We start from the raw sequence: 22,174 nt of genomic DNA, 5'->3' as shown, positions 1-22,174 counted from the left end.
TACCTCACAATACTAATAAAAATAATTGTACCGTCTGTGACTGTTAAGCTCTCGGTATCAACTTACTTTGGTAGTCTCATCAGAGCAGCATCGATATATTTAGAGATGTGCCCATTAGATACGACGATTTGTTGTCGAGCTGGCATGCCTTGGGCACGCGACGAGACATCTGCGAGTTACATTGTGATCAGACGTTAGATCATTTTCCATTTCGGTTTTATCACTAACAACATAATTGGATATTGAATAAAATTACGCTAATATTTATATGATAAAAATCAAGTCTTTTTTCAGAATAAGTTAATATTACTCTATTTAATATAAATAAAAGAGGAGGTTGATGATTGACCAACATATCGACGCACAGTGCAAACCGCTAGGTTAAGAGAATTGAAATTGGACATGTAAGATTTATTATGAATGTGGTCTAGGGGTTTGTGGAATTCCTGGCCATCATTTGATAATTAATGTATGTATTTCTTTCAATTGACAAGCAACAGAAGGCCGCAATGGTGTGTCATCATATTCTATCGAAGTGGCGTCGCTTTCATCAATAATGCAGTATCGAGATTATCGACATGCACACTTTGACATATCCTCGCTTATCGCGCCATCACTATTGTTTTAAACGTTTCCAACATTCGTGGGACATCAGAACATCGATCAGTAATTATTAGGTTTTTGTATTTTATTTTGTAAGTATTATAGAAATGTGTAACCATAGAGACTTACGGAATAATGAGGCATATTGTAAAACAATGCCCATTTTAATTTCATATTTCGACGGACTGATAAATTTTCAAACTTGCATAAATTTTCATTAAGTACACGTTTTAAACTTATCATTTATATATACATATTATAACATATGTATGAAGATGATTTTTCATTTAAAAAAGAAAATATATGTACTTAAAGGGAATTGCATAAATTATTTAGATGTAAATATACAAACAAACGTACATACTTGCGTACTTGTAACAAACAACAGACACATCAATATTGATATTTTATCGATATCACAAATTATAGCGTCACGAGTGCTCCCAATACCTGTTTAGGCGTATTGTCATTACGAAAGAGATCTTTTATCGATGCTTTTACTTTCGTCACAAGTCGCCTGTCAATGGAATGATCATGTCTGTCACACCTCGAATCCGTATCGATTTGATCGCTAGTTGTAAAGTCAAAGCAATATTGAAAAAGATTGCATCTAAATGAATCGAGGAGATAAAATTGAAAACCTAAGGTACTCTTTGACAAAGAGTACCTTTACTTAGTTACTTAGTTGATTATATTTCCGATTAAAATGCGGTATTTAGTATTGTCGTGTTGCCTTTTTTATTCTTATGTCTCAATGGTGTCTTTTTCGTTTGTTTCTTTAGATTGAATAGTGATTATGAAAGAGCGGTATTGTCCCTTTCATGATTTTATAATACAAATGGTTAAGATTATTTAGTAAAAAGAACATTTCAGAACGCATGTTTCGTTTTACTTCTGTATAAAAACAATATATATGTATACAAATATTCCTTATGAATATAGTTTCGTTACCTCAATCTAAATCGAGCAATTTATAGAATTTCTTAAGCGATTGTACTTAGGGATCTACATTCGATTATTGAAATGTAAGCTTACCCTGCGCTAGCAGTATTTATCATAAGTGATGCGGTCACTAAAATGTTGCATTGTATGGTATCGTATTGACACGCATTAGCGACAACATCTTGTTGAATTATATTAATAATTGTTTTTCATGATCGAGAACTGAGAGTATAATAGAAAAAAAAATTTCTATTACCAAAAAACTCAACAGGTAATTTAAAAGATTTTTTGTTAAATCAATTTTCAGCATCTGATGACTTTCTTTTGGTAAGGAAATTGCCTGCTACGTTGGAAACGGGGCTACAATATAATTTTATGCAATATAAAATGAGATACTAAAAAAAATATCCTTGTTAATGATTGACGTTAGCATAAAACTTTTGCCGCCAAAAGAGATCTACTTACAATCACCTTAATATGTCAAAGTTCACAAAGCTACCATTTCACAAGTTCAGTTGCACTAAAAGGTCACAAAATAATATAAATGTTCGTTATTTATACTTTAACAACTTGTTTTCGGTAATTTACTACCATTTAGTATGTGGAGCATTCAGCTCTTACCGGATTTTGATACAGAAAGTTACTTAGTGCGAAATGTTAAATATTACGTGAATATTAAGTAAATTGGGATTGAAATTAATGGTTCAAAATTATAGGTACTTATTGCATTATTCGTTTTCAGTTTACGATTGCTTACTGAAGTAAAAATCTGAATTGTTGTGTTTTGTTGTCTGATTTATATAACGAACAGCTTTGCTCAAGAGAGGTAAACGTCTTGAATTTGGGATTCTTCTTGTGGGCGTCGGCGATGAATCCCAGCCATACAGCTGAACGTGATTTTTAAGCCTATTGCAGAATATCCACTTTGACTACCCCACAAAAAACGTAATTATACTCGTATGTAAATATGTTGCTCAAAATAAAAGTACTAGAGTTTTTGACTTAAAAGAAATGATAAAAAAATATTGTTGTTATTAGAATAATTTTCGTTGATTAGAATGTAACATTTTAGCGGCTCATTTAATGTCAGTGGCTGGTGTGGGCGTGGCTAATAACTGCAAACGAAAGTTGTTTATTAGATGTTATTGATTCGTGAACAAGATTGCATTAAATGTAACGCATTTATTACTTTACTTTGTCTTTTTGTTTTAAATACCAAATTCTACGCGTTTGTTTAAAAGAATAAATAAGCCTTACCCTAATTTATTTTCGCAACGTCTGTCTTCTCATCGCTTGCTGATAGTCATTTCCAAGAGCTATATAAAACTAACATAAAGTTCATTATTATTAATTTTAATATACATAAATATTAATAAATATTAAGGAGTTCATATCAAAAATCGTCATCTCTTTTACTATTTCGTTAAAGGCAAATCAACCTATCTTTATATATATATATATATATATATATATATATATACGGGACAATATACGGTATATCTAACTTATGTACATACTTTTTATTATTACTTTTTACCTGTCTCAAATGTTCAATAAGCCTATTCATTGTATCTATAAATTATAACATTGCACTGCCCAACTTTCAAGATAAGAACAATTACGCAATACGCAATTAAGAAGTACACAATCGATCTTAGTAAAGACGTTTACTTAGATGTTGGTGGGTTGTAATAGTGGCCATTGGGCAACATTGTCATTATAATGTTGTGGGTTCTGTATAAATAATTTTGTTTACTAAAAACAAAGAAAAAAGGAAATTCATAAAAGCTTGCGAACAATGTACAACTTTTTGATATGTCTTTTGGATAAACCGAAACACAAACGAGATTCGAAGATAATGAAAGTTTTATTTCTAGGCTGAACGGATAGTTAAACCTTAGTTAATATCATCATTCTTAAGCCTAGATAAATAATTACAAAATAACTAAGATTATAAATGAATAAATAAATATCTTTTAATTTTATACAGAAGAAACATATAAGTAGGTAATAAAGACTTAAACTTTTAGAAGTAGAAGCGAGATGATTACAGACGACACAGCTAGTCTAATATTCCATATATAAAAGAAAAAAGAGAAGGTAACAAGCTTCAAGTTCTAAAAATTTACGAGGATCCCCAAACTAAGCATACAGAAGATCCAATGGCTTGATAGCAAGCAGTTGCTCTCAGCAGCCCCGGGCCCTATTTCGTAGAGCTATTAATTGCGTGTGGTGCGCTACTTGTACAGATATCATCTTATCTGGTCTCCACATGGACTTCTATGAGGCGGTAACAACATTCAAATTGATGAGAATTGGGAAATTGGTTTGGATTCAGTAGTGCACCTGAAATACTAAATAATAATCTGTATGTAATGCTGTCTACTAGTTCAGTCATGTGGGGTGGGACTCTAATACAAAATTTTTAAGAAAACTTCATCAAGTGTTAAAAAAACAAACTAACAGAGTTAATTTTTAGTTTTTTATGTAAATTTTTAATACCGGTGAAAATTGAGTTCTTACAAAGGCTTCAAATAGTTTAGATGCCTTTTTGAAAAAAAAAATGTTATGTTATAAATCTAATTTATCAATGGATCTAGTATAGTGCGACTACGCAATGGACATACTAACAGCTGTAAGCGACGGAACCAATACTGACGGTAGATTTTATTCCTAGATTAATTAAAAGATACGACGACGGACCGCCCGTCCGCGAGAGTGAAAACGCGTCATTTGAATAAGTTGACAGGAACAATTACTTCGATTGATTCTACTAACATTCCTCTAAATGTTCCATTCGATAAACATGTTTAACTAATCAAAGCAGCAATGAAATCGATAGTAATAGTTATTGCCATAACTTGGAATACGACAGGTGTAATGTTAAAACATCGCCGCCGGCAGCATGGGTTGCGTGTGGTAGACCAGTTATGCCAAGGAGAGTCAATGAGACCATTTTTGCAAATGATAAACGTTTTCCATCAGATGTGGAATTAAATCGTTCTGTCGACACAATTAAGTTACGGAAATGTGATGATGGACGAATTAATTTTAGTGAAGAAAAGATATTAAATCTAGTTAAATGTCAATTCTATCACTGAGCCATAACGCTGAACGTGGCCATCAGCCTCTTCGAGACCCTTGGCTCTGTCTACCGCATATGAGATAAAGACATGATAATAGGTATGTAAGACATGCACAAATGTTTTTATTATAATTTATTTCATCGTTCTATTCGAAGAAAAATTAGGCTAATTTTCATAAGATCTTTATTCTATTAATATTATAAATGCGAAAGTTTTATAATATTAATAGAATGAATATAATATTAACATATCAGGACAGATGTTTGTTACTCTTTCACGCAAAAGCTCCTGAACTGATTACGATGAAATTTGGTATGTAGGTAGCTGAAGACCCAGAATAACATTGTATAGGCTACTTTTTATCCCGGAGTTCTCGCGGGATTGATAGGGTTTCCATGCGGACGAAGTCGCGGGCGGCCTCTAGTAATGTATAATGTGAATATGACATTAGGTTAGGTTTAAAGAATTTTATTCTCATAAAGAAATTACATTCCACTTAAAATGAGATGAGTAGGGTACATCAAAAATATTTACAAATCACAAATTAATTATATGGTAGTGGTCGCAATCTGTAGTCTAAGTTTTTTCTTAAATACATCTATACTCATACTTGTTCTAAGTTTATTAGGCAACTTGTTGGAAGCTGTGCTCCCTCAAATAGTATCGTCTTTTTCCGTAGTTGGTTCTGGGGATTATGCAGTCTATTTGTTGACACCTCCAATTTTTCCAATATTATACATTCACTTCTAATATTATACATTGCTTTTTACTTCATTTGTGTCCATGAAAATTATATTGAATATCAATATACAATTATATATTTCAATACATACGTTCGCCATTGAATCTAAACATGTTTGAATTATGTATTGGACGAGATCGTAAGTTACCTTGCGTTGGCGATCTCCTTACATATACTTGTAGTTGTTGTTGACTTTGTGTTTCCAGTAATTCAACCGGGAGCACTGTCGCTTGGTCTAGTTCGTTAGTGCTCTCACTTTCCAATGAAGTTGTTGATGATATTGATATTATCAACAATCTACTTAAACCATAGATATAACTTCTCCATGTACGTTTTTAGGAGTAATTTAATGTTAGAATAAACTTTACAATACATTACGAAGTAAATACTTCTTTCTTTGAGTTTTTATTTTTGCCGCATATGTTAAACAATTTTATCAATGATTTTGGTCTCGAACTTCAGGTCTCGCTATAACTTCCTTCCTTCTAAGTAATTTAATATGATCAAGTCATCACATATAAGACCACTATACATATCCTATAAAATTTAATCGCTCAAATAAATTTAATTTGATCGATTAAGTTGTTGATATATGTAGATCATTTCTGCGTTGATGCATTTAAATTACAATAAATTTTATAATGCAAAGGGCATTTTATAAGACAGACATGCCACTGAATTAGCCTCAAGCACTGTTCATAATATTAAGACCAAAATTCCACTTGTTATTGATCGTTCTTATGGTTTCTGTAATAAGTATTAATATCAAATTGAAATACTTGACTCATTTTCTCGTTATGCGTGTAGGTTGTCCTTATTTACAGTTCTTTTGAAGATCATATAATCAAAAAAGTAATTCATTTTTAATTGGACCCATTCGATCGTTTATAACGTGATAAAGCTTAATTTACTTTATAAGTTGGTAGCGCCCATTACTGAACTTTGAGATTAATTATGCAAATCATGTTAAGCAAAGAGTTGTTGGACTAAGTAGGTATACTTATGTATCCAATTAGCCAGTACCAGGATATTTAGTAAAATGAAATGTTTGTAAAAATTGGTAGGTACTTTATTATGATAACAATTTCTTAAAGTTTACAAAAGGAATGTACAAGTATCTTATTTTTGATAAGAGATTATAGTACGACTGTTTTGTTTTTCATGGATATCTTACTAATTTGTTTTCAAAGTTAAATTTATTTCCTGTATTTATAATACTAAATTGAATTATTACTGACGTTTATTCGATTCTGAATTTTTCACGTTTTTTATTATGTTTCTGAGTCTGGATGAAGGCAAATAAGTATACAGGGTGGCAAGTAGAAAGATGTGGTCTCGACCAACCCCCTTAGGAAAGATTCGTTATTTTATGTATGTCTTTGTCTTTTAAGTTCACAATAAAATCTTCGAGCATCTAGTTGTACAGTGTAATTTTTTAAGTGTCCACTATGCGTTTTTTTTACTTGCTGACATTTCCCATATTTTTCCTTCAGCCACAGATTAAAACATTGTGATAATAACTTTCAATTTGTGTTTCCAGGCTTGACCGTCACCTGATACAAGCTCACGGCCAGACCCCAGGCGCTTTTCACTGCGAACTCTGCAACCGAGCGTACAGTTCCCGGGCATTGCTGCTGCGACACCGAGCTTTAGCCCACACTGACATCAGGAAATATCCCTGCGAGAACTGCCCTAAGGTTTGTTTTTGTACCTTTTCTGTTTATTTCAATTAGTTTTTGCGAGCAAGAGAAATTTCCTCCCAAGTGTTCGTATGAATTGATGTAGTCTGCTACATATCATGAATATTGGTAAATGATTGACTAATTCTCTCTCTTAGTTTTTGACATCTTCAATGGCAGATGTTTAGTTATATCTTATCATTAAAAATGTCCAATAGAATGATGCATTCTTATCTTGAAGTTGGAGGAAAGTTCTGAAAGTTATAGTTGAAGTCTGCTTATAATCAAACTAATTGTTTTAAATCAAAATTCACAAGTATCACTTAAATAAAGTTATTTTTCTGAAGTCCAATAGCAAATTAAACTCAGACTTAAAAAAGTACCTATAGTTTATTTTGAGTCAAAGTATGACGGTAGCCGAAACCTGACATTATTGCAGGTATTTACCGATCCTTCCAACCTCCAGCGCCACATCCGCGCCCAGCACGTGGGTGCTCGCAGCCACGCGTGCCCGGAGTGCGGGAAGACCTTCGCCACTTCATCAGGGCTGAAGCAGCACACTCACATCCACTCCAGCGTCAAGCCGTTTCAGTGCAAGGTGTGCTTTAAGGTGAGGTTAAACAACATTAATAGTTTTGTAAAACACTTGTTTATTTTTATAGTCATGGACTTTCTTGAATTAGTTATTGTACGCTTTTATCTGTTTTTAATATTTAACTTTGAATTCGAAGGTAGTATATGAAATATCACTCGGACATAAGCCCGCCGCTATACTGTGTTAAATATTTTGATGTTGCTCTACTTATAGATTCAAAATTACTTATAGCTCATATAGTCACGCGTATATCCCTTGCGGGGTAAACAGAACCAACAGTCTTCAACAGTCTGAAATGGAATTGAAATACAATAATTAATTCAAATTTATATATCACTAAATTTAAATTTGTTAGTAAAAGTATATGTTTTATGTGGATAGATTATTTTAATTTTAACTTTCTCTTTTTACAGGCATATACCCAATTTTCCAACTTGTGTCGTCACAAGCGAATGCACGTTGCGTGCAGAGCTCTCGTCGAGTGTGGCAAATGTGGCCAGTCCTTCACTTCCTACGCCTCACTCACTAAACACAAGCGGTTCTGTGACACCGCATCTGCCGGCGTCAACCTCCGCGGTCAGATGTCACAGGGACTACCCCAGATACCTCCTCTACCAAACGTCGGAATGAATAACCCAAATAATCCAAACCCTTTTCCCTTATACAGGGGACCTGCATTACCTTTACCATACAATACTTACTACCCAGCACTGTTCTCGGCTGCGGCAGCTGCTTGCCAGCCAGATTTTTTGAACCCATTATTGTTCAATGTTCAAGGAAGACTGGCAATGGAACACGACATTGCTTTATCAAATGCAAATTTGGTATCAAAACAACAAGATGGTCGGGTATCTGTTAAAAGTATTGATAGCTCCACCTCCATAGATGATAAGAAGAACAAAGAAATGGAATTTGAAAACAGGCGAAATAACGACATTTCAGACAGGGCTACACCTACTAAAGTACAAAGTTTTTACAAACAATCTCCACCTTCATCTGAAGATATTTCTCAGCCTCGCCCATCTCCAATTATGACAATGCCATCTCCCATTGTACCATTCAACTTTCAAAGAGAAGATTTAAAACGCAAGTCACCCTTTAATTTTTCACTGAAACTTAACAATAATGATATGAAAAGACATAAATCTGTTTCACCTTCTCCTAAAGATTTATCCAAAAGTATCACGAGTGAAGATAAAAATTCTGAATATTCTGATGTAGAAGAAGACCATAAGAAAGACCAAAGTGATCAACCCTTAGATTTATCTGTATCAAGAAAACAAAGTGATAAAGATTCAGAAGCTGAAAATGATGATCGTTCCTTTCGCAACTCATCCGTGAAGTCTTATTCTCCACCAGAAAGTCCCACAGAAAGAAGCAAAACTCCTGAAAACGACACGACGGATGTAGATGTAGAGGGAGTGGAGACAAAACGTGAGGATTCGCCGGCCATGGTTTCACAACCATTAGCATTTCCGATGCCCGTCCATCCACAGCATAATAACATTATTGATGCTATGTATCGACCTAGGTTTCCTCCTTTTCACTCTGCTGATTCGCTTTTGAGCTCCACACATTCACCCTACGTTCCGAGCCCGTTTAATTTTTTATCCCCACTTCTCGGTACTGATGGCCCAGAACGGCAACCTAGTGCATATGCTAAATTTCGAGAACTGAGCGCCGGTTCTGGCAAACTTCGAGACCGGTACGCCTGCAAATTTTGTGGAAAAGTATTTCCTCGCAGCGCCAACCTAACTCGTCACCTTAGAACACATACTGGAGAACAGCCGTACAAATGTAAGTACTGCGAGCGTTCGTTCTCAATTTCATCTAATTTGCAACGTCACGTCAGAAATATTCATAACAAAGAGAGACCGTTTAGATGTCCTTTATGTGATAGGTGTTTCGGTCAGCAAACTAATTTGGACCGGCACTTGAAGAAGCATGAAGCGGAAGGCGGTGATTCACCCAGCTCGGCCGATACTGAGCGTGAAGACGCGTACTTTGATGATATAAGATCTTTCATGGGAAAAGTGACATGTTCTCCGAGCGCGGGCACCCCGCCCCCGTCGTCCCCGCACAGCGGCGCGCACGCCGGCGCGCTGCCGCCGCTCCCCGCGCACCCGCCGCACGCGCCGCCGCGGCCCTCGCTCGCGATCTCCACATAGCCTCCACTATATTCGTTGCCACCTCCACCGCCGCTCTGGCAACAACCATTTGAATAACATCAATTTTATATGGCCATCTTACATTATAGGTAAATATTTCTGTAGATATTTCATCAAATGAAATATCAAAGTAGTCTCGGAGGTATGAGAGAACGACATTGACTACTTGTTGTTCTATCGATACTGAGTAATAATTCATATTTAACTTAAACTGCAAAAGCTTTCTGGCCTCTGTCTTCTGATATTGTTAAAGAGAACTGCAATCACTGTAGAGGAAGTTATTGAAATTCAGTAATATCGGAATCATTTAGTATCTGCACCAGTGACATTACTTATAAATAATCCAAAGCGAAATTGGAATTTTTTTTTAGTTTACTATCGATATCATAGGGCATACTTTCAAACATAGAATAATAATTATCTGAGAAACAGTTGATAATGTTTCTATATCTACTATTTTAATTTACATTGCAACACGTAGGTACCAGTAAGTATTAAAGCTTAAGTAGGATTACTTATTGTTAATAATGTTAATTGATTATTTGTTCCTAGTGTAAATGTAAGATAATAATATAAACGTAAATATTATTAAAATTGTACATATTTATCAATATTTCCACATTCTATCAGTTTCTTAGATGTGCTATAAATAAATATATTGTAAAATTTCTTATGTAGAATTTCCATTAAATTCTAAAATTATTTATTTAAATTGATACAAATTAATTTTATTTTTAGTCGAAACCTACCAAAGCTTCTTTTTAAATTACTACAAAGTCTACTTGATATTTCCGACAAGTCAAAATTTGGACATAATTTTTCTTAGGTAAGCACGTTTTTAGATAAACTAACATATTTTGTTAAATTTGTTATCAATACAGTTATTTTTGTAAATAAACTACAAAATTAACGGAAGCATATCATGTATTTAGAAATCAAAGCTCAAAATGTTTAGACATTTGTATTATGAATCAGTAATTGAATTAGTTGATATAAGTGAATCGATGTTTCATATTTTCATCAAAATAGGAATCCGAAATGGCTTACTAATCACAAGAAAGATATAAAATGAAATGAAAATTATAACTTTATTTATAATATTAGTTGCTACAATAGTCGTTATAACTTGGGTACACTAATTAATCTAGTTTAGTACTACATATATTCTGATGATAAAGGTGATTACAAAAAGAAAAATTGAACCCAGGTTACGAAATATAGCATGAGGAAAACACGTAGAGATGATATTACATACAAATATCGTACTTAGCAAAAGCAAGGAGCATCTTTGTTTTTATTAGTAAGTCATTAATCAAACTAGCTTTCATTATCCATTGTATAGATTGATAGAAAGGAATGTAATATAGATTTTTGAACGTATTGTACTTAATTCCTTGTCTTGTAATAAAAATGCAATATTTCTGATGTTAATTACCATTTGTAACGATCACTTGGCACTAGATAAACTAATTTAAGAGGTTTAATCGCACGAAGCGAATCTACACTTGTAATTTAATTTTTAATTCAATCGCAAGATGTCTACTGTAATGCATTGAAAATAAAATGGTACAACTTAGTTGATTCTTTTATTTTTATTATTACCAATGGAATTTACTAAAAAATCTGAATACATCAAAAATGGAATTCTCAAGGTTTTATTTTGTATTATTTACAATTTTATTCATATTCATTTATATTCAGTTCTTCAATATACACATATTAAGGACAGACAAGGAAGGCTTCTTGATGCAATCGAGTCCTTAAAAATAATTACGAGTATACAAATGAACCCTATAAAAAGATTTATGTAATTGTCTATATGTTGTATTAAAGTTATATCATAAAATAATCAATAATTTCTTTAGAATATTTATACGTCCGCTATTTCTGAAATCCTTCAAATATCATCAATCTGTTTGGCGAAGTATGATTGTAACCTTTAAAACTCTATTATATAACAGATAACCTCGAACCGTTATCAGTGAAAGCAAGGACGCAGATAGGATAATTACACTTATTACCCAGCTCGCCGATGGTACAGACCAGAGACATGAAATAGCTAGACCCCGCGTTTGTATGTATTTACTTTGCTTAACAAATTGCTGAGCAAAATAAGAAGACACCGTAATCGCTTTTACGGAAGTTATGTAAAAAAATGATACCATTAACCGATCTCACATCTTTATTTTTTTAAATTGTCCAGACTTCCAGATGCGATAATAATAAAAAAGAAATTTAAAAAACCCTGTCTATGAAATTTGCAGTCTTTTTGACTTAATGACTATGGAACTACCTGGATACATTGAAACTTAAAATGAATATTGAAAATAGTTTTATAATAGACCCAATAACATACTAATATAACATTTTATGGCGTAGACAGATCCAACAGTCTTGAATGGATTTGTAGGTTAACTTCAACTATACGTAAGAATGATTTATACCATTACATACATAGATTTCTAGTCCGTCGCCTAAAAATCCTAAAATACGTTAGAAAACATTAGGTCAAATTAAAACTAACTCTTTTTTTGAGGATAAGCGACTTTCGCAGTAAGCAGAACAAATTGTCAAATTAGACTTTCATACAGATGGGAACTGGTGGTATCTATATAGACCTATGTCTGTGGTGTAGACCCGTAATAGTTAGTTATTGAGACCGGGCACGCCTTGCGGTTAATCTAGATTTAACTGTATGAACTGCCTAGGTGTTTAGGTAATTAAAAAGGTATTTCGTGTAAGGCTTAAATGCTCGGAGATGACTGTAATAAAATATTTGATTGATTAGAAAGAGTAGTGTGGTAGTGGTAAAGTTGTTTACTTTAAACGGCAAGGTAATGGGTTCTATTGAAAAATGTTAAATGAATTGATATTTCTTAATTATTAATATGTATTGTATAAATTAAGTACCACATTTAAATAATTATACGAAAACAACAGTTTTTCCAGCTCTTACTAAAATATTTAACTGTTAACCGAGAGTTTCGGGAAATCCTCGCTTGCTGCGTCTTCACACCTCCAATAGAATGCCCGTGTGAAATTTCAGCTACATATGTATTGTATGTGTTGTTTTAACTTTACGTAGCCTGTTAGTCAGAGATTCAGTAATGTTAAAGTAACGTAAAATTGTTTTTAAAACTTACTAGAGTTTTTAAAGATGCTTAATTAAGCATTCTTTAATTGCTCGATGATCTATAGAGTATATGATCTATCTAGTAGAAAATATTATAACATTGTTTTAAGATATACTCGTACCAAGTGTCTTCGTCATTATGATAATGTATGTAATTGTTGAAATGCCCACAGATTAACTTATAAATTAGATCAATCATTTATGAGATATCCGCTTCAAGGATTGACGGCCAAATCCGGGTAGGTTCTAGTTATTTTGTTCTCATTGATAACGTCACTATACAAGACAACTGTTAATATCTTTACAATTATGTAAGCCATATGCTCAAAGTACTTCTATATTTTTTTGAAAATACGGCTACATTAAAAATGAAAGTTACCCAGGATAGTGAAAATACTCCGGGATTGAAAATAATAAACGGGGTGTCTCGAATTTTTTTCAGTAATTTTGACAAATCCTAGGATTAAAGCAGCCTTTGTAATTTGTGAAGGTCTATCTGTAGAGACAGATAGATCTTCACAAATTACAAAGGCAAAGAGTTCCCAAATTTATCTAATCGAAATCAGGTTCGTCGCTTTGGAATTTATTCCTTACAAACAAAAATACAAATATAAGTAAGTGCACGAAATATAACTCTGCATAGAATGAAGACATTCAAATGTAAATAATTATTTCTATGAGTATCGATAAGCATAAGACAATTTGGGACAACTAATAAGTAATATAAACGATTTAGTATGTGGTTTTGGTCACACAATGTATTAATGAAAATGATAAACCAAGCAACCGCGCAAATACAGTGTACTCTTTTGGTATTTGTTATCGCATTAACTGGCGTATTAACATTTCACAGGATGCCTAAAAAGCCGCCTCCGCTGACCGGCGGAGTCCGAACGGGAATACTCTTTATGTTGACGACACACCAAGGCTTTATCTTTAATCTTTTACTATATACTTTTCATATATTAATTTTATATAGTTTTCAGTCTTTTGATGGCTGTTAGCTCTGTTTAACCCGCAGGTGATATAGACGTGATTACATGTTATGTAAGATACTATATATGTACATAAAAATAAACTAGGGATACTTCTTTTAGGAGACAGGCTAGCAACCTGTCACTATTTGTATCTCAATTCTATCATTAAGTCAAAATGATGAACGTGGCCCATCAGTTTTATAAGACTATTGGCTCTATCTACCCCGCAACGGATATAGACGTGATTATGTATGTATGTATGTACATAAAAAAATGAAGTTATCTCTGGAATGAAAAAGCACGGAGCGAAGTCTTGCGTCATAATACCAGAGTGTGTACCTACTGCAGTAGATATTGATTAATTTGATATTCAATCAATGAGAAACGAAGCAAACAAAGATGTGGCCACAAGTATGAATAATTGGCTACTTAGGATAAAAAAAGATAAAATTAATTAAAAAATAAATTACAAACTTTTAAATTTAATTTAAAAAGTGACTAACCTATTTCACTGTTAATAAAACATAGTACCAAAAATATAATGTACACTTTGCTTTAATATCAATATACTTACAGAAATTTTGAGTTGTTTTTATCGAAAATTAAAATATATTTTTTTTTGCAAAGTCGACGTTTTGCTTCGTTGAGTCTCTGTCTTCGCCATCGGATTTTTTTTAATGTCCTCTATAGTGTTTTGTCCTTTAGTCACCTTTAACGATATCACAGGAAGACATGTAGAATGGGAATTCCACATGTTCCGGAAACCACGCAGAATTCAAAACATAATATCCATTTGTCAGTTTCATTAATGGTAAATAATTTACATTATTGTAAATTGAATTTAATAAGCGGTTAACAAAACGTTAGTTTATGTGTTATAAATTATCCCACTATACTTCCACCTTTGGACGCCCACGCTTTCCATAAAATGGTCCACTGAGCTGACACGGCTACCATTGTGCGTCCTACCACGGCGGGGCACAGCATACAAGAAATGTCCTATTAGTTGCTTTGAAATTCAGCTTGTTATTTATTACGCTCTAAAATACTCTTTTTACCAAGCTGTGGTAAAAGGACTAACGAAAGAAAAACTAACCTATTTCGATAACTCTTTTTGTAGGACATTTTACTCGTATTAGGGTTATGTTTGTCGTGCCTAGTATATCATCATGATATGCCTTTTCCATGCCTCTTTTAAGTCCTGTCATGGATGTTGGTTTTTCTTTTTCAATTTGAATCAGTCTTTTACTTGTCTCACATCAAGGCCTCAAGACATCTTTTCAAATTAATTACGTTCTATATGCCTAAGTAAATTATGTTCGGAAAACCAAAATACCAGAGATGAATGCATGCTTGTGTAGAATAGCATCATCTTACCGTTTGTAAGATGATGCTATTCTACTTGGATTGCTACTTTAGCTGATACCTACTAGTATTTTTCACATGTTTAATTTTAAAGATACTTTTTTATACATACTATAAATGCTTGGCAATGTTTTTATAGATTGGTTTACTAAGATTTCTTAAATATAATAATTTTATTTTATTATTAATATTAAATTGAAAAAATACTTGGCAAATAATGTCAATTTTTTTTCTGAAAGTTATTTGTTTTCTTTTAAAAATTATATCTCTTTAAAGTTATCTTACTAAAGAAGCAGTTTATATAATATTGAAGATGAATAATGATGAAATTGAGAGATGAATTGTATTAGGTATCTTACATCTACATTTTCACAAATTTAAAAATTTGCGACCTCTCGTGTTTATTTTATAAATTTACGGATTCGTAAGATTTTTACAAGCATCGATATGAACAAAAATATAAATATATCAAATGGTTTTAACAAAAAACGGTAGCAAATAAAATGCCTCGCAAAAAGGATGTTTCATTAAGAGTATCATCAAGTCAATGTGAATTCCACATTCGACCACAAAATAAGATCCTGTGCACACGTATCTTTAAAACGTTTTACGTTTATCTATAAGTTTAAAACGTTTTACGTTTACCTATATGGTAACTTTTGATATACCGCAATTTCCAAATTAACTTTTTTACTTTAAGGACAAAATTATCGACACCTTAAATGTTGATATATGACTTTAGTAAAAAACTTACTGGCTGCCAGTTGATCTTGAAAACCTCGCCAAAGATTTTCAGCGGTTTCTTTTATATACGCGTGTTTTCGTGTGTTGGCGCCTTTATAGGCGACTTGTGCGAAACCAGTTCGGTGCAATTCTCTTCACGTATATTGTATTCCTTTTTTTAACCACCAGTCATTATACTGGCAATAAATCTTTCTGTTCGTTCGTCGTCGTTAAGAACTTCATTAACTTTTCACTGACGTTAAGTTTTTCAATTGAAATCATGAGAATGGGAACGTGAAACATTTTAATATCATGATTGAGATGTGACAAAATGTCAAGAAATTGATTCACCTTTAATGTCATTAAGTGTACCAGTCTTTAGATGTCGGATTCTTAAAAGGGACTCTCATTCGTTACAGTAAGATTCATAATAATTCAGGTTTCGCACTAAAGGTAAATTAGCGGTTCTTACTCCAAATGATTTTATTGTTCAATCTTTTACTGTCAAGATGGGTATGGGTTTCATGTCAGCTTTTTTGAGAACACATGTTCCTTGCCGCTATAATTCAGGTTTCATTAATTACTGTCAACTTTTTAAGTAAAGATGTATTTTTATATGGCAGATATAAATAAAACTATTCAATGACCATAGGTAAATAATGCATTTTACAACTAATATTTCTAATATTTAGATAATGTCTTCATGAGATAAACATGATGTAATAAATTTAATGTAAATAATTTAGACTATAAGTTACTTTCTCTATCAGCGTGCAAGTGACAATACGGTACATAACTACTTCAAGAAGTTTTTAATCAAGTATTTTCTGCCTAAACCAATTATTATTAATCTATGCTTTAGTTGCCTAGTACGAAAACCAATATTTCATAGTGGCGAAACCACGTGACCACCAAGCGATACGAACCCACCAGTCCCCATAAGTCTAAAACAATAATATTTTATCCACATCCGTTTTAATTACTTGATATGACGCGTTGTTTGACATTGCGGATGTACGGGACAAACGCGGATGGATGGAAAAAATATGATATCATGACCTAACGATATCATGTGAATTTTTGTTTTGTTTTATAAATATGTGCCGTGTAGTTCTCGGCACTTTTGACTTTTCTGCGACTTCCTTCCATCCTGTTACAACGGGCTTTAGGCGGGGTCTTGCATTTAAGAAATGTACCACGACAAAAATATTTGCTAGGCCTTGCAACCCGTCACTGTCTGAATATCAATTTTATTAACGTGGCCTTCGAGGCTGGTCACTATTAGCTCTGCCTTCCCTATTAGGGATAAAAACATTATATGTATTTTTTTTTATTAATACAATACTTATATATGGAGTTCTATAATGTTTTATTTATTTATCGTTGTTTTATCCGTTACGGAGTAGTCAGAGCCTGAAGATGTTTTACATATCTTTGGTTTTTTTATCCCTAACGAGGTAGATAGAGCCCAAAAAACCCTAAAGCTCACATTCAGCAAGATGGCTTAATGATGGAATTGAAATGTAAAAATCGATCGGAAATTGAGTGATCCAGGCGATGACAGGTTGATAGCCCATTGTCACCATTATCCTTCTGGCGGGAGTTCTGATTGCGTTCTCACCTCTCCGAAGAAGAACCCGGGGTGCGCCTATGGTCACGACCCTGGATGAACTAAGTTTATATGAAGCTACACCCGTTTGACCTCCGCAAACTTAGATTCTCGTAATCTAACACATATGGGATTATGGTTAATACGATGTTTGCCAGTTGATTATTATTATACTTTTATATAGATATTGTTATTATAGGTACATCAATGACAACCGGACGTTAATTAACTAATTAACATCTATTTCGTGCGAAGTTTCAAAATACTTGTAACACAAGGTTCACTTGATTTAAGTACTTTTGACAGTCCGTGATGGATCGTGCGGTACAGATTATATCATGCTAAGGGTGTATTTACATAATTGGCTTAAACTTTGCAAATTAAAAGGAGTGATATTTTTTTCAATCTAAAAAATCAATTTACTAATTTTCAATATTGATTTTTCAAGTATAAAAGTCCACAGGCACAAGTAGACAAGTCATAATATTGGTTTTACGATTATGCTTTAAGTTACTTATTTGTAGAAAGGGTAATGTTAATTTCTGGGAACACAGTATGATCATTTCTTTTAGTGCTTTTAAATTCCCCAATCCAAATAGATTCTTAGTAGGTTTGCTTGTGCGTCAGTCACTTCTGTAACTTAAAGGATTTTATTGTATTAATTAAAATTTTAACAAATAGAGTAAAATATGTTTTCGTCATCCATTGGTTTCTTATTCAGCTAGTGATGTGAACGCAGTCTAAGCTCTGCCGCTATATCGGTACAAGTAATCGTCGGAACGGCAGTAGTGCCAACACAATTAATAAAACAATGAGATGTAATTCGTGACCGCCTCAATCTTGTAATAAGCTCTGTTACACTGCTACAAAGTACTTTGTTAGCTCACAGTTTAAAGTTCGTGCCTCATTATTATTTTTCACCAATTTAACTAGCAGTCGCCAGCAGCAGTCTGCGAGGTAAACAATTATGGGTTAAACAGTCTGTGACATTTGAAGCAAAAAAATATTTTGTTTTTCAAAGTCGAATGTAAAATCACAATTATATTAAAATCGTAAAAAGAATAAAGATAGAGACGATTAGTTAATTTTTTATTGTTTTATACATATCTTTATGCAATCATATGCTTTGTGTGAAAGGTATTTAGATTGTGTGACACTTTTATTTTATTTTCCATTTAATCCTAAATTGCTGCAACAAGATACACTTGAAAGATTAAGTGTATAACAATGTAAATTAAATAGGTGGAAATTTCTATAATGGCTACTCAGCGCGTGCTACCATGGCTTAAAATACAAACATCTTATTGTACTATCTCTTTGGACTAGTGATGCGCTCATGTGTCTACTCTGAATTGCCGTTTGTAATAGTTTGATTAAACTTTCAAAAAAATTTTGTGGTTAATTTGTGATTAACGTAATATATAATATAATTTTTTTAAATAATTGTTTATGGCGATTTTTTAAAAGTATTCAATTGTTGTTGTAGCTATCGAGATTTACATTCAATATAGGTTTTAAAATTAAAAATGCGTATGTATATTTTTAATGAGAAATACGGAAAAGTCAAAATAAAATTTTATTTGTCACACACAAGCAAGGGTAAGCGAACTTTAAAAAAGTATTGTATCTCTATTAAATTTATTGACGACCTTATAACAGTAACAAACCACAAATGAGAGCATGATAGAACGCGGAAGTATGTCGATATATCGATATCGAGTGGCGCCACGCACATCACTGGCTGGGCGCGGCGGTGTCGCAACCCCGGCACGCGAGCTCGTGTGTTCCGCGATTTATTACTGTTGATGTCTGTGTATTTGACCCATTTTAATTGTTATATTTGCAAACTTGGGATGCTTCTTTTAGGCGATAGGCTATCTCGTGTCCACTACTTCTGAATATGAATTTCATCATTAATGTAGCCTGCATGGAAAAAAAATCACCAGAATGTAGTGCATATTGTGGTGATTTTTTTCCATGCAGGCATGCACTAGAGGATTTGGATGAAATTCTCATCTCAAACTATTAAATGCATCGAAAAACTACCCGTTTGTTAACGGTAAAAATTTCTATAATTAAACTCTAACAACATGGGAAAAAATTAAAAAATCTTTACTGTTCACGTGGAATTTGAAATAAACTTTGACATTCCTTTTTTTTAAGAAGTTTTTCCATTGTACCTAGCTGTAGCTACTACCCCTAACCTTGATATGATTCTTTCAGGATGGGGCAGTGGTAGTTCTTATCTCAGAACCGCAGATCTCGAGTCCAAAACTAAGCCAATCAGAAAAGCTATATTTTTTGATTAACCTGGGTAGTGGAGTTAATATCCCATAACAAAAGTATCGAATTTTCTTCAAGGCTAGCTCCATTTGGGTAATTTGTCCTGTATATATTATTTAAAATTATTTATTCAAAGTAAAGATTGAATATAGAAACATTACCGCGACTTCTCGAATTGACCTAATCTCCACAATCCGCATGACGTGTCGCTCGCGATCTTATTTGTAGCTCGGGTCGGAGAATTCTATATAGATGGCTTTTAGAGGCTTTTATATGGATTTAGTACTAAAGAGGTAATACTTTTTATAATTGTTTAATTGTTCACCGATACTCGTAAGGCGATGAAAATATCTTGAGGAAACCTCCATATTCAGGAACTGGATTTTGGTAACCATCATCTAACACGGTTAAGTTTTACCCTGCAAAGGTTACAGGTTAAAACTAAACAGTACATCAGTCGGGAGGGAGTAGTTTCGTGTGATGGTAGGCGCACTTTAAGATATTCTCTCTGAGAAATGACGACTAATGAACCGTTTTTAGTACTCAAGAAAATAAGCCGAAAAACATTGTGTTATAAGTTGTCATGTAGCCTTCACTTACCACGAGGTCTAATGAGTCAGCGATTGTTCAGTTAAATCGATAAAAGAATGATAACGAAAAAAGTAATATCTTTATTAACCACCCACTGAGTGGTTAATAAAACTTGCAAAATTATGGCAGAATAGAAGACTAATAATTTTAAAATTCCTTCAGATTTTGTGTACATAAGTTGTATAATAATTAATAAAGATATCTTAAAATAAAAATACAAACAGAACTTACATGACTTGGTGGACTTATACTGATAGCAATTGCTACCAGTCAACCTTTAGAAAATAGTAAACAGATAAATAAATAGATGTCAATTTTAAAGTGAAAAAATCATACATAAATACGAATATAGATAAACGTACATAATTCCGTCGATTCCACCGTTTGCATTCTGAGGAAGAAAAAAGAAAGGATATTGATGCTTTTGTATAGTCGTCTTCAGCATATTTATGCTGAAGTATTTACTTAATTCTTATGTGATTATTTTCTTAAAATTATCAAAAATAGTACATATACGGAACATACATGTATTAACTAGATATGCTTGCCCTTTTTTTCAAGCAGATCGTTGACACTGCAAAAAACCTTGCTATATTGGGCTGAACTGCAGTAGGGCTGATATTGTAATAATTCTGAAATAATTATAATGATTTCAAAAATATAATGCAGCAAATGTCGCACTCTTTCGGCGTTATCCGCATTAATGCCACACCACATATTGGGTACAAAACATTAATTATTATTGTAGCGGGAGCCTAGATTCGGTTCGACCGCCACCAAAGGGAAAATCTTCCAGGCTAGGTGTTATGCTTGGGGAACCGCGACTCCGACGATGTTGAGTCGGAGGTTATGTTTATGCTCCACTCCGTAAAATCTTTTGTTTGCGTGATTTAGACTCATCGCTGCTATTGGCTAAGGGGGTCATTGTATTCGCTAAGATTGACCGTTGGTGTGTGACATTAGTGATGTCGTCACATTATTAAAAAATTTCCTTTAATAATGCAAAATTTTTTGATAATGGTCAGCCCTGCCTTAGCTTAAGCATCAATTAGTGCAGATGAATGTTTAATTACGTGGTATTAAAGCTACACTCGCGCTATTTAGCCACGCACCTACTCTTTATAAGGTGGTACAGGCGATTATACGATAGAAAAACTGTCCAGCGTGGATGAATCTTAGGTTTTTTGCTCACAAATTCTATGTGCACATTCTGTGTTATGTTTCAACACGCTTGTTGGAAATACGTATTTGATATGAAGCATCTTTTTAAGAATTTAGGTGACATTTCCTCTGTGAACTGATGGAATTTAGAGATAAAAAGTATCTTATCAGTACGTGTCAGTAAGAAAAATAATTTGTAATTTTAGTTACTAAAGCACATGAAAAGTTAAAGAACATTTTTATTAGTTTTTATTTAAATAGCTTTTGCTTCTCGTTTTGGCACGCGTATAGTACTTCACTTCGGCGGGAATATAGTTACTCTATATGTCCTTTCCAAAGGAAATGACTTATGGAATGCTCATTATCTTTCTACTCTATCCTAAGTATATGTTATTATATACATACATAAAGTCACGTCCATATCCCTTGCGGGGTAGTCAGAGCCAACAATCTCGAAAAGACTGAAAGGCCACGTTTAGCTTGTGTGGCTTCATGATGGAACTGAGATTCAAATAGT

General features: G+C 33.3%; 1 protein-coding gene across 3 annotated transcripts in view; it reads left to right on the top strand.

The window, feature by feature from the left end:
* The window catches only part of LOC106134299 (histone-lysine N-methyltransferase PRDM16), a 66,460-nt gene extending 55,514 nt beyond the window's left edge, over nucleotides 1-10,946 (top strand). For 2 of the 3 annotated variants that reach the window (XM_060948786.1, XM_013334306.2), the window contains exons 6-8: nucleotides 6,914-7,070; nucleotides 7,492-7,662; nucleotides 8,061-10,946. In XM_060948786.1, coding sequence (XP_060804769.1) covers nucleotides 6,914-7,070; nucleotides 7,492-7,662; nucleotides 8,061-9,815 — 2,083 coding nt within the window. In that variant the 3' untranslated portion in view covers nucleotides 9,816-10,946. The remainder of the gene's footprint in view (nucleotides 1-6,913; nucleotides 7,071-7,491; nucleotides 7,663-8,060) is intronic. The other variant, XM_013334307.2, reaches the window with a different exon arrangement.
* The last annotated feature ends 11,228 nt before the right edge of the window (nucleotides 10,947-22,174 follow it).

The sequence above is a fragment of the Amyelois transitella genome, chromosome 17 (assembly GCF_032362555.1).
Source record: "Amyelois transitella isolate CPQ chromosome 17, ilAmyTran1.1, whole genome shotgun sequence".
NCBI lineage: Eukaryota > Metazoa > Arthropoda > Insecta > Lepidoptera > Pyralidae > Amyelois > Amyelois transitella.
This window is presented reverse-complemented; position numbering and strand designations above follow the sequence as displayed.